Below are 13598 nucleotides of genomic sequence, written 5' to 3' on the forward strand. Positions count from 1 at the left end.
AGCCTCGAGGCACGGCTAAAAATAAAATAAAACAAAAGACATTGTTCGAATTACATTTGCTACGTGCCTTCAGAAAGGATGACATCCAAAACACGCTGGACCCTCCATAGACCACTATACTATAAAGCAAAAGTCAGCATCACTTGCTTGTCCTTGACATCCATGGAGGTTCAGCTGTGAACACACCAAAACCAATCCACCAGACATACTATATGGATGTCGACATCCATAGGGGTGCAGTAGAGCAAAGCGCCAATATTTACCAAGGATTTTTCAAGGTTATAGATCTCACATATGAGCTGCATAAAGACAGGCAGGAAGGCAGTAACCTACTTTTTTAGGATATGAATGCCAGCCCTTAACGAATTTGACAGCCTTTATTCTCAGTGTATACAAAATCAGTATATCCTGTTACACATATATACAAACTCAAGGAAGGGACCACTAACATCAGAGACTGGTGTTTTGCATTAAATAACCATCGTTTATAAAGCAACATCCTTCATGTAAACCCTTGTGGTGAGGAGATGTCAGAATGTTTTCTCTTATAAACCACTTAATTCCCCTTGGTGGATATCATCAATTCTGCCATCCGAAACTAGCTGGGTAATGAATGCCAACAAATGCAGTGAGCCAACTGTATGCCACTGCCTCATAAGGTCAAGCTAATCTATTTTTAAATAACACAGCCATTGGCAAAGGGCGGCCTCCAGAAACAATGGACATGTTGGGTTGCCTGTCCTTGCATTATTTTTTGTAAAAGATGTAGAATGTTCCACAATGTAACCTAAAAACATCCTTCAGAGAGTGGTCTTTTGGCAGCAAGAACAAAAATAGATTGATTTTTGAAAGTTTAAGTTTAAAAAAAAAAAAAGACGTAAACACCAAGCACAGTTTAAGAGCAAGAGGGGACAAAAATCACACTCTTTTCTGTAGCAAAGATCCAGTTTGCTATCGGCTGGAAACACTGTACACAGGGACAATGCTACAAGATAACGGAGGTAAGGTGTCATTCTTCTAGATGCTGACATAGACCATGTCCCGCATGAACAGAAAACAGAAAAGCTCCTCATCACCCTGCTTGCTGAATGAACACCTGAAATTTCACTTCTTAAACTCCACCTAGAGTCAACAGGCCGAAATACTTAAATACAATTCATTAAGCCTTGTCAGTCATTTATTTATTTATAGCTTGGTATAAATTATTAGACACTGAGAATCAGCTGATTGTAAAATCTGGTGATGAGAAAATGAACATATTAGGATCCTAAATGACAAGAAATCAAAGACGAATAGGGAGGAAAGAAGGAAAGATGTGGATGTCCTGGTCTGCACTTACCATCCGAATAAGAAGCAACAAGAGGGCTTCCCTGGTGGCACAGTGGTTGGGAGTCCGCCTGCCGATGCAGGGGACACGGGTTCGTGCCCCGGTCCGGGAGGATCCCACATGCCACGGAGCGGCTGGGCCTGTGAGCCATGGCCGCTGGGCCTGCGTGTCCGGAGCCTGTGCTCCGCAACGGGAGAGGCCGTAACAGTGAGAGGCCCGCGTACCGCAAAAAAAAAAAGAAAAAGCAACAAGAGAAAATTCATTCATGCAGCCAACAAATTTTAGTGAACACCTATGACTTGCCAGGTACTATTTTAGGTGCTGGGAAATAGAGGGGTGAACAAGTGAGATAAACTTCTTGTTTTCATGGACCTTGCATTCCAGTGGGAAGAGAGACAGACAATAAAGAAGCAAAAGAAGAAGATCATGTGAAATTACGAGGTTGTTTTTTTTTTAATATATAAATTTATTTATTTACGGCTGCTTTGGGTCTTCGTTGCTGCACGCGGGCTTTTCTCTAGTTGTGGCAAGTGGGGGCTACTCTTCATTGCTGTGCACGGGCTACTCATTGCCGTGGCTTCTCTTGTTGCGGAGCACGGGCTCTAGGCGCGCGGGCTTCAGTAGTTGTTGTGGCTCACGGGCTTCATTGCTCCGTGGCACGTGGGATCTTCCCAGACCAGGGCTCAAACCCATGTCCCCTGCATTGGCAGGGAGATCCTTAACCACTGCGCCACCAGGGAAGCCCGATAATGTGAAACTGTGTCAAAGCTTTGAAACACAAACCAGGATGAGGGGACGGCATGTGATCCAAGGCGCTGTCTTATACGGGGTAGGTGGAATGGCGGTGCCAGCTCCTACTGGCTCCAATTACATGGATCTCTTCCCAACTCCAGTGATGCTACAAATCAGTCTCCCCTCCGCCAGAGCCGGCTGTTAAGCCTTTAGCAGCACACCACCAGATGAGAAGGTCTTCCTGAAGAGACACTAAGGAGAGGAGTCAATCCTGTGACCATCCTGGCGGAGTGTAGGGGGTGGGGGGGGGGGAGGAGGCAGAGAAAAAGCAAGACCAGAGACCCCAAAGCAGAATTCACAGGAAACTCAGCAAGACATGGTGCTGTGTTTCAAAATAAGAACAGAATTATTTTGTTACAGAGCTGTTGTAATATATTCCAACTGGTCAAAATAAACACACAATGTCAAAACAAAACCCAGAAAGGCACAAAAGAACTATATTCCATTGTATGTGGTCCTAAGTCCCTCGTTACGGTGAGGGGAAGGGTCTGGTGGTAGTGTTGTGGTTTTTATTTTTTATTTTATTTGTGTGTGTGTGTGTGGTTTTTAAATTGTGACTTATTTATTGCCTCCATTCTGTCTATAAAAAAAGTGGAGGGACAGTTTGGTTCCTGGGTAATTTGCAAAGCCACAAAATTCACTTACAAAAATATGTAAGTGTGACCTATAATATTACCAGTTTGGGAAACTACAATCACACCCTTCTAAACTTTTGGAGTCTGGGCTATTCAGGGAATCTTAGCATTTCAGGAGCACAAAAGATCTAAAAGGATACATCCACTTATTTTAGGTATGAAGAAAGGCCCAAAGAGGTGACTCACCAGAGATGACAGCACTAGTGGCCAAGCTTGTTCTAGAACACAGATCACCTGCCCCACTCGATGCCATATTTTCAATGCAGTCTATACCCTAGGACAGTGGTGCTCAAAACTGAGCATGCATGAGAGTCACCTTGTTAAAAACACGGCACAGGCTCCACCCTCCTGAGTTTAGGTATCAGTAGGGCTGAGGCCCGGGAATCTGCATGTTTAACCAGTTCCCAGGTGATGTAAATACCACTGGTCTGGGGAGCCTACTTTGAGACCCACTGACCCAGGAACTAGAAGCATGGGTTTTGAAATCCAACACGGCTGAGTTCCAGCTCTACTTCAGCCACTTGTATGACCCTTGGAAAAGCCACCCACACTCTCTGGACCTCAGTTTCTGACACGTTGAGTCCAGGTGGGAGGAATAAAGAACAAAATACCCATAAAGCACTAGCTTAGCCAAGGGCCTGGCACTTCCTAAACCAAGTGCTCAAAAAATACTAGCTACATCCTAGAGCTAAGCTTCCTTAACTGTAGTAGTTCCCCCTTATCTGCTGTTTTGCTTTCTGTGATTTCAGTTACTCACAGTCAACCACGGTCTGAAAATATTATATAGAAAATTCCAGAAATACACGATTTAGACGTTTTAAATTGTACACCAATAGCAGGATGAAATTTCCCGCCTTCCCCCTCTGTCCTGCCCAGGACATGAATCATCCCTTTGTCCAGGGTATCCTGCCCATTGGTTACTTAGTAGCTCAGTTATCAAATTGACTATCCAGGTACCACAGTGCTTGTGTTCAAGCGACGCTTATTTTACTCAGTAATGACCCCAAAGCACAGGAGGAATGATGCTGGCAGTTCGGATCTGCCCAAGAGAAGCCGTAAAGTGCTTCCTTGAAGTGAAAAGGTGAATGTTTTCGACTTAATAAAATCATATGCTGTGGATGCTAAGATCTACAGTAAGAATGAATTTTCTATCTGTGAAATTGTGAGAAGGAAAAAGAAATATGTGCTAGCTTTGCTGTCATACTTAAAACTGCACAAGTTGTAGCCATAGTGCATGATAAGTGCTTAGTTAAGATGGAAAAGGCAATAAATTTGTACAGTAAGATATTTTGAGAGAGAGGGAGACCACATTCCCATAACTTTTATTATACTACATAGTTATAATTTGTTCTATCTCATGTTGTGTTTAATCTCTTACTGTGCCTGATTTGGAACGTATCACCCACAGATAAGAAGGGATTACTGTACTTTTCCTCTTTTCCACATACACTAGAATGGCTAAAGTTCAAAAGACAGACCACATCAAAGATCGGCAAAGATGTGGCAGAACTGGAACATTTACGGCAGCTTCAGTCATAATAGATGAAAAAATAAACAGTCCAAATGGCCATTGACAAGCAAAAATATAAACAATCTGGTATATGTATGCAATGGAATACTACTCAACAATACAAAACAACCATGATACACACAATATGTGAAAAAAGCCAGACACAAAAGAGTACACACTGCATTATTTCATTTATATGAATTTCAATGACAGGCAAGATTAATCCATGGTGAGAAAAATCAAACAGTCAATGCCTCTGGAAGAGGTGGGGGGGAATTGACTAGAAAGGGACAGGAGGGAAATTTCTGGGGTGATGGAAGTGCTCTATATCTTGCTTTGGGTGAAGCTAACATGAGCATATACATTTGTCAAAACCCATCAAACTATATACTTAAGATCTGCGCATTTTATTCCAGATAAATATATACCTATAGTATATATAGTACATATATATGCTTTATTATATATGTAAAGTAACATATATTTTATATAACATATATACGTACTTGTACATTCTTATTAGGCACTTTTGTGACAAAAGACTGTCCTCTCCATTTAAAATGAATCAACTCTAACCTGGTAGATCCATTTAGCTTGATGCTTTCACAATCCAGTCCTGCTTCACATAATACCACTTGCTACAGACTATTTTGGTCTGTGCATCTTTTCAGAGAGTTGCCATGAAACAGAAACAGCAGAATCTTCTCCCACAAGAAGACCGTGACATTTTCATACAGACAGCACCCAGAGTGACCCGTGTCCCTGGTAGTGGCTAGTTCAAGGTGCAGACAACACAAAAGTAACATTTTTCCTTTACCATGTACCAAGTAGAAGCCTATCTAATATGATTAAAACACAGTAATGAAAGCACAGGAAGAGCAATTGCGTAGTATAATTTAAATCTTATTCTCAGTATAAAAGAGAAGGCTGGTGAAATGCTTTCTAGTGCCGTCTTTCTGTAATGAAGACGTTAGAAGAGCTACCTGTGCCTGTGTAATCATTACAGGAAATAGTAGCTTTTACACTACGGTGGATTCCAGGCCATTCAAGCGTCCCCATCTATATCTTTATTCTATCCCATTACAAGAAGAACAAGGAGATTTGCCTACACATATACACACACACACATTCTATGAGCATTCCTACGTAGCTACAGTTTCCTTTGAACCCAGAGGTACCTGATTCCAAACACACTTTGTTAGATGACCAACCCTTCCGGACTGCCATGAGGAGGTGGCCCTGGGACGATGCCTCCCAATCTTTGGTAACTGATGGAGGGAGGCTCAGCCCCATGCAGTAGCTTGCACACTGAGAACAAGCCCCCACTGGACCCATTAGACACCAGGAGACCCCCGCACAGGACACGCAGGAACTCCTGCCTGTCCTTCCACCAGCCCTTTCTCCAAAATGCCCCTACACGGCGACCAGCAGCTGATCCCATCAAATGCTACAGTATTTTCTCTACAGTTCTATCAAGTCCTAATAATCCAGGTACTGGTATTAACTTCATAATTCAGGTTCCTGACACTAAAAGCTAGACTTAGAAATAAATAACTGCCCCAATTCACTTTAAACATAACAATAATAGCTAATCTTTATTGAGCACTTACTATGTGCCAGGCACTGTTCTGCACTCTTTGTGCTTATTAGTTTATGTGACACAAGAAAGCCAGTTTACAGGTGAGGGAGGACACATTCTCAAGTGAGGCAAGGTGATGGACCTCAACCAAAGCTGGGGAGATGTGCAATGAATGAGCCACAGTCTCTCCCTTCAATGAGCTTACCACCTTGTATGGAAATGAGGGGAGGGAACTAACATAGTTCAGAGTAAGTAAAAAACTACAAGATACACCTTTAGGGGAGTCCAGAGGAAGAAGGATTTGTTCATCTGGGCAGGATGCCTGAGGGCTTCTTGGAGGAGGTGTGCAAGCGCACAATGAGGACATAAATGGAAGGAGCTTTCCATAACCGTCAGTCCCTCGGCTCCCAAAGCTACCAAAAGACCCAGCCCTTCTCCCTGTCCCCCTCCTCCGTTTCATCTGGAACGGGCCTGTTTCCAAAAGAGGACTAGCTCAGCCCAACCCTTCTTTCCTCTGACACATTCCTCCAGCTGCTGCTTGCCCTTCCAAGCCCGCGCAGGCACATATGGGAACTTTTCACCAGGGCTCAACCTGGTGCTTTCACGGGGAAGAACCTGCGTCATGGTGCACGGTCGTACAAGGGCTCCCTTTAAGGGAGTCCAGTCCTTCTCTATTGGACTGTATCAGGGACAGCCCCATGCCTGCACCAAACTAAGAAGTAAGGGACTCCCCGCCCCCACCAGCAGCCATCATAAAGGTCATCACTCCTCTCCAGGCTTCTGAGAGATGAATTTGCTTCCACCCCCTCCTCTCCAGGGTGCTCCTCGGGGCTCCCATGGTCATTCCCCCACCTCTTCCTCCTCAGTGCTTAAGGCTCTGCAACAAGGGCTCAAACCCTCACTCTTGGCATCTGTGTGACCTTGGACAAGTAACTGAACCAACATCAGTCCCAGTTTCCTTATCTGTAACATGGGGTTTATAAGAACAACTCGGTCTCAGAACTGTTGTCAATCAGAACAAGATAGTGCAAGGAAAGCATTTTACATAGAGCCTGGCACGTAGTAAGCTAACAAGAAAGAGCAGCTATCGTCATCATCACAGGGATGATGATGGTCTTAGTGATGGTGATGGTGGTGATGTTGGTGGCAGTATAAACTTGGGCTTCAGTAGCACTGAAATACCCTCTCCATTCTCTCCCCCCACCGCCACCCACGAGCCTGGGACCGGGCCACACGGTCGAGACACATGCGTCATCCTGCTGTGGGGTGAATGCAGGATATTCAGACGGCGGGCTTTGGAACTGCCAGGCGGTGATGCCCGGACCCACCTGGGCAGTCGCGGGTGACGCTAATTTTCTGATGGAGGAGGCCCAACAACCAAAGACCCTCACCTCCTTCGTACCCATTCTCCAGGTCTGGAAACAGACAAGTGGCCAAAGAACGCAGCAACTGCGCCTGCTGCAACACTCGCCCAGGGAGTCAGGAGAGCGTCCACGTTGCCCCTGCCAACTCTCCTCCAGGTGCAGGCAAGCTGTGCTGCACTTGGTGGCGGAGATAACAGGTTGGCAAACCAGGCCTGGGAAAAATCTCCACGCTTCCCCGCGCAAACCCAAGCCCCTCTTCCCAATGCAGGTGAGCAAACCACCCACAACCTCTCAACAACTTTGTATTTCACTATCACAGGGCGCACGGCCTCAACTTCCCCGCTAAGCCGCATTCGCAGGAGGAAAGCGGGAAATCGAGTTGGGGGGCGGGGGGAGCCTCCGCAGGCCGATCCCCTTTTCTGGGGGCGCCTCCGGGAGGCGCACCCGTCTTACCTTGTCTGACGGCTTTGAAGGTGACGGCCTCCTTGCAGCTGTCGATAACTCCCAGTATGTCATAGCGGGGTAAACCGGACACCCGGATCCCCTGCACCTCCAGAAGCAGCTCCCCCTCGCCCAGCCGAGGGCCCTGGCCGCCGCCGGGAAGCCCCGCCGCCTCGGCCGCCGCCACCGCTCCGACATACGGAAACTCTCCGTTCTCCGCGCCCCCCAGCACCGTCACCCCCAGCTCGCCCTGGGGTCCCCGCTTCACGGTGAATTCGTGAACCCTGCTAGTCCAGTGGTTCTTCTTCTGGATCACTTTCGACATGATGACTTACGCCCCTCCACCCCCCCCAAAAAAAATAACAATAAAATGAGAGACAGGTGCCTTCCACAGCACAAGCCCCCAAGCCCACGCTGGTTCAAGGGAGAGACATCTCCCCCCCAAATAACGCAACGGGAGAGAGAAACTTGGCAGACTCGCTCCCTGCACACACTCGCGCACTCAAGCCATCATAAAACAAACTTTCCGGGCTTCCTCGCGAGCCCTGCACAGGCGCCCGCGAGCTTTGTTTGCATTCCGGTGCTTCTAGGTCCACGTTCCGGCGCCTGACCGTGCTCTCCGGGACCAGAGTCCACTCTGCGCCGCTTGGGTTATTTTTTTCCTTCCTTCCTTCCTTTCTTGCCTCTTAGAAATGCGGTGTGTCCTCTTTGCCTCCCGCCTGGCTCGCCTTTCCTCGCTGGCGGGCTGTTACTGAGGGTTAGGGGAAGCCCTTCCAGCCAGTTGCTGGGAGCCCTGGATACGCGGTTGCGGAGCGCGGCGGGAGGTGGGGGGGCGGGGGGGGCGGGGGAGAGGGACAGGAGGGAAGTGCCTGCGTCCCCTTTAAGCAGATACAAAGGCTCGGCTTGTTTTGTTACAGTTCATTCTATTCCGCGCCGCCGAGCGCAGCGGCCGGCCTGAGGAGACGCGCGCGCATGCGCCCCGCGGCCGCCTGCCGGCCGGCCCGCCCCACCCCGCCTTCCCGAAGGGAGAGATTCCAATGTGCTTCCCGTTGGGTCCTAAAGCCGACCTCCCAGAAGCAGGCAATTTCCCCCCCCCCGCTTCACACACCCCTCTTATTCCTCCTTTTCTTTCAGTGCCCACGCCTCGGCAAATCCCTTTGGGAGTTTGCGGGATGCGCAAGTGTTTTCCTCCAACCGTTTGCAACTTTTGAAAACATGGGCAATCTGGCTTTGGCATTTTAAAACCGTTTCAAACAGGTGGGGGTTGGGGAGCCTCATACACTCACCCTGGCGCTCACAGTCACGCACACACGCACGCACTCACGCCGCCCTAAGCTTCCTTACCGCCCTCGGCCAGTGGCTGGCCCCGCTGTCGGTCACCGAGCCCGCACTGTCTGCCGCACCCCCACCGGCCCCCGGCCGCATTTCCCTATAATACGCAGTACCCGACCCTGAAGCTTCTGTCCGCCTGCACAAAGCCCTCGGGTTCGTCCTGGAGCGGGGTCTGCCCGTGGGTCTGCGATCCTGTGGAGGGGGACCGTGAGTGTACCCCGGGTCCCCTAACTGGGATCCCTGGGAGAGTCACACGCTCACACACACACACACACATACACCCTTAAACTTTGGGGCCAACTTTTTTGGACACAGGGGAAAACTATAGGTGAGGGAAAGAAGCCAAAAAGCAAGAGGGGGTTCGGGTCTTCAACCGAAAAGGGGTCTAGTTCTTTAACTCCCTCGCTGGGAGAGACTTCTGGAGCCAGGCATCTGTCTCGGGCTCAAGTTCCTGGCTGAGCTGGGCAGCCTTTGGACCCGCCCCAGGGCCAGGAGATAAGGATCACTTCTGGGTCTGGGATCTGCACCCGAGTCCTGGCGCCCGCGGGGGCTTGGGCGCGGCAGCCACCTCTCGGAATTCGCAGCCCCGGGGCCTGAGGTAGAGCCAGTTTCTATCCTTGCTAGGTTTCGGAACGTGCTCGGGGGCTGCGGACAGAAAGAATACCCTGCACCGGCAAGGCTGCACTCCCCACATACTCCCCAACTGGCCTGGGCGATAGTCTCCCAAGCATTTTCTTTCCCTCAGTGATTTATAACTTGTTTATTCATCTTTGGTCACAGGAGAGATTTCAAGCGCTAAATAAGGGAGGTGAGTGTAAAGGACTCAAAGAATGCGGTGCTGCAGAGGTCACGGTTGAGAGCCGGGCTCTGGGGGTTAGGTTCCCACCGGTCCAATACTCTGTGTGACCTTGACCAAGCGCCGGGACCCCTCAGAGCCTTCGTTTCTCCCTTGTTAAGTAAGTATAACAATACCTCACAAGATTCTTGTGAGTATTACAGGGAGAAAACTTGTAAAATGGTATATAATAAAAACTTAGTAGTAGTAGTAGTAATAGTAGTAGTTGGAAAAATTAGGAATCATTTGGCGTTTCAAGTTAGATGATGATGATAATTCCTCCTCTCCTTTCTAAAGCTTAAAATATATAAGAATACATTTAAATATTTTAAAGCGATGTTTGTAGGGTGCTATTCTAAGCCAATAAAAATAAAAGAAGATGGGCTTCCCTGGTGGCGCAGTGGTTGAGAGTCCGCCTGCCGATGCAGGGGACACGGGTTCGTGCCCCGGTCCGGGAAGATTCCACATGCCGCGGAGCGGCTAGAGGGAAACTTTGTCTTCAGCCTCTTTTCCTGGAAGATACCCATTTGTTTCCAACTTGACTGAATCAAGATGAGTGTGAAATTCAAAAGGTTCATTCCCAAACCCAAGCACAGATCCAGCCAGTCAGAATCTTAGGGATGGGTTCTATCATCTGGACTTCTAAGGTTCCCCTGAAGTGGTGCTGGTATACAACATGAAGACCACAAGTCTAGCATCTTGATTCCCGAGCATTTTTTACATCACAGACCCTTTTAGGAGAAGAAATCTGTGGTCCGCATCTTCCCGTAGAGTGTAAGCTCCAGGAGGGCAGTGAAGTTTGGTTTACTGATGCATTTGCAGTTCCTCGGACAGTGCCTGGTACCTGGTTAATGCTCAAGTATTTGGTGAGTGAATCCTTCCCCCCAAATGCACATTTTTGTGTAACACCTTAGACTGAAATCACAGATTCCCCTACAAATCACCAGTAAGCTTGACCTTGTATGTTCCTCGCTTCCGCAGCCCATATTCTAGGATTGCTTACCAAGAATTCCCCCACCTGCCTCCAATCACTGGTCCCCTACCTCCTACCTCACCCCCACCTGGAGGAGTCCAAAGGATGGGCAAGACCAAGTGGTTTGCAATTCCTCCCACTTGCAGAGCACCATCTTCCCTCTCCAGGATTCCACGTGTTTCTGAGGCTGAGAAGAGGAAAGGACTTGGAATTTAGCCCACTTCAGATTTTAGATGTGGAGTAACCCCCCAAAAAAGAAGGGATACCTAAGGGTACAGACAGCAGGGTGGAGAGAGGTATAGAGAGACATATTATAACCCAGGAACATAAAAAGAAGTAATTTGAACCTCCAATGCAGCTAAGACTGTCAGTTTTTCCAGACATTAAGTTTATGATATTCCCAGGCTCTCTGCTCCTCCTCTGACACTCTGTCTACTCTGTTTCTCCTGGTCCAGTTCCTGTGTCCCAGATTGGAAACAACTTCAAGGCAGAAATCATATCTATCCTTTTCCAACCTTTGAATCCTCAGCACCTAAACCCATGCCTTGAGGGGAGTGTGCATCATACACACTTAATGAATGAATGCCTGGATTAAGTGATCTTAAACTGGATAATATATGGCCTTTGACATGAAGCCTATTTAGATTCGGTGGCTAGAACCGATTTATAGATTGTTATTTTGAAAGAGCTTATAGTTATCTTGGAGTATATTTTGCTTGAATAGATGTAAAGTGGGATCCTAGTGTTCTGGCTTCTCTCACTTACGTTATGACTTTGACAATACATTGCAGTGGACAAAATAATGCCATAAAATATCTAACTTGGAGGTTTACCATGTGTGCCAGGATAATTATGTGCATTATTTTATGTAATCACTACAACAATCGTGTGAGGTAGGTATGTCCTTGACTTCCATGAATGACCTTCATTTTACAATTGAGGAAAGTGAAGCTAGGCAAGTAAAGAAACTTGCTGAAGAGCTTGGAAGTGATAAAGCTAAGATGTGAACCCAGAGGCACAAACCAAAGCCCATTCTCAGAACCACTGCACTCTGAAGGTGTAGGATGTGGCCATCCACCATCTAGCATATTTGGGTACCAGCATTCTTTGGCTCCTGAATCTGCCACATAGTGTGTGCACATCAATTAAGTCACCCTGCTATCTCTTCCCTTGAAACTGAAGGAATACAGTGTTCCACTCCAGAATCCAATCTCCAGTTCCCCTTCTGTAGGCTCTGAAGATCGAATAATTTACTGTAATGTAAAGAGGATTAATTTGCAAACATTTCTAAAGTGTTTGGAGATCTGTGGGCTCCGGTACAGGCGACGTGCCAAATGGCCTTATACTGTTATTGCGGAAGCATTTCAACAATGAACTCTTAATAAACACAGTGGATCGAGATAAGTAAACTGTGACACAATAAACTCTGCACAGATTATGATTTAATTTTCATATAGCTAGTTCAACTAAAGGGAAGAAAAAAATCCACAAATATAAATTGTACATTGCTTTTCTTTCACAAATAACATTTCCTTTCAAAGTTTTCTAGTTGTGAGTAAAGAAACCATTATTGTAGTCTAAAGTGGTAACTTACCTCCTTTTTCTGAAAATGAGAAGATGGGAGATAAATTCGTTGGTGTGGGGCAAAAGAGGACATGAAAATTGGTTATCTTTTAGTTTCTGAAGAATGCCGTTGAGGAGTATGTTATAGATATCAAGGTAAATATTTCGTATTCAAGAAATGTAACTGACGCCAAACTGGTAATTTAGAGCAGAAGAACAAAGGAGGTTAAAGCCCTTAGTTCAGATTGAAGGAAACAGACAGTGAGGGCAACTTTCCACGTCATCTCCTGGAGGGGCTTTTATGATTCGCTTGATAACTTGTTCTTTTCCTCACAGGGAGGCAGATGGGTTTTTTCTGACCACGGTACCCCTTCCTTTAGTCCTTTCAGCTAGGCAAGAATAAAAAAAATGTTAATTCTTGTGACCTTTCAAGACATCACATGTGAACTATTATTTTAGTACCCCAGAGGAGGAAGAGAGTTTAATCCTGGCTAATGTTCTGGTTCACTTCCTGGGAAACAAATGAATATTGGTAACTGGAAGATTTGAAATTCGATGTTGGGGCCGAGAAAGCAAGAGAAACCGAAGAATTTATCGTGGGAATCTCTCCTAAAATTTCCAAAATGTTCAGCCGTAATGTAGCATATCATCCTACATAATTCCACTGAACATATACCTCATGATATTGTTAAGTCCTTGAGAACAGGGTGTTTGCATTTTCTTCTTAATAGATATTTGTATCTCTTTTATTTCCTCTCCCACCAACTCTATGAAAATATAGTAATTGGAACATGGTAGATGCTTAAATAATACAGGATTTTATTATTGAAGGTGTTCACTCACTATATGTCTTCTTCTTTATTGTATGTTTTTAACAATTTATTGCACGGAAACTGAGAGAGAAGGAAAATACACGTTGAAATCAAAGATGGAATGCCCATATTTTTAAAAATACCCTAATAATGTAAGTTGTTGCAGAACAATTTTAAAAATAGGTAACTAAAAAGGCAACATTAAATTTAGTTATTCAAAATTGTATTACCACAAGGGACTTCCCTGGCGGTCCAGTGGTTAAGACTCCACACTTCCAATGCAGGGGGCCTGGGTTCGATCCCTGTTCGGGGAACTAAGATCCTACCTGCCCTGGGGCGTGGCCAAAAAAAAATTGTATTACCACAAGGTAAGCAGTTTCTACGTTTGGGTGTATCTCCTCCTGGACTTTGGTCAATACAAATATATACACACGC

At 46.4% G+C, this 13598-nt stretch overlaps 2 protein-coding genes across 16 annotated transcripts in view; one reads left to right on the plus strand and one right to left on the minus strand.

Moving 5' to 3' along the window:
* MAGI1 (membrane associated guanylate kinase, WW and PDZ domain containing 1) overlaps window positions 1-8911 on the minus strand; it is a 618838-nt gene extending 609927 nt beyond the window's left edge. For all 15 annotated transcript variants that reach the window (XM_079934992.1, XM_079935000.1, XM_079935007.1 and 12 more), the window contains exon 1: window positions 7661-8911. In XM_079934992.1, the coding sequence (XP_079791118.1) occupies window positions 7661-7973 (313 nt within the window). In that variant the 5' untranslated portion in view covers window positions 7974-8911. The remainder of the gene's footprint in view (window positions 1-7660) is intronic.
* A 220-nt stretch (window positions 8912-9131) lies between these two features.
* SLC25A26 (solute carrier family 25 member 26) overlaps window positions 9132-13598 on the plus strand; it is a 314287-nt gene continuing 309820 nt past the window's right edge. Inside the window, exon 1 of the mRNA XM_079935021.1 lies at window positions 9132-9936. The gene's annotated coding sequence lies outside the window, so the exon portion shown is untranslated. The remainder of the gene's footprint in view (window positions 9937-13598) is intronic.

The sequence above is a fragment of the Stenella coeruleoalba genome (assembly GCF_951394435.1).
Source record: "Stenella coeruleoalba genome assembly, chromosome: 10".
NCBI classification, from domain to species: Eukaryota; Metazoa; Chordata; class Mammalia; order Artiodactyla; family Delphinidae; genus Stenella; species Stenella coeruleoalba.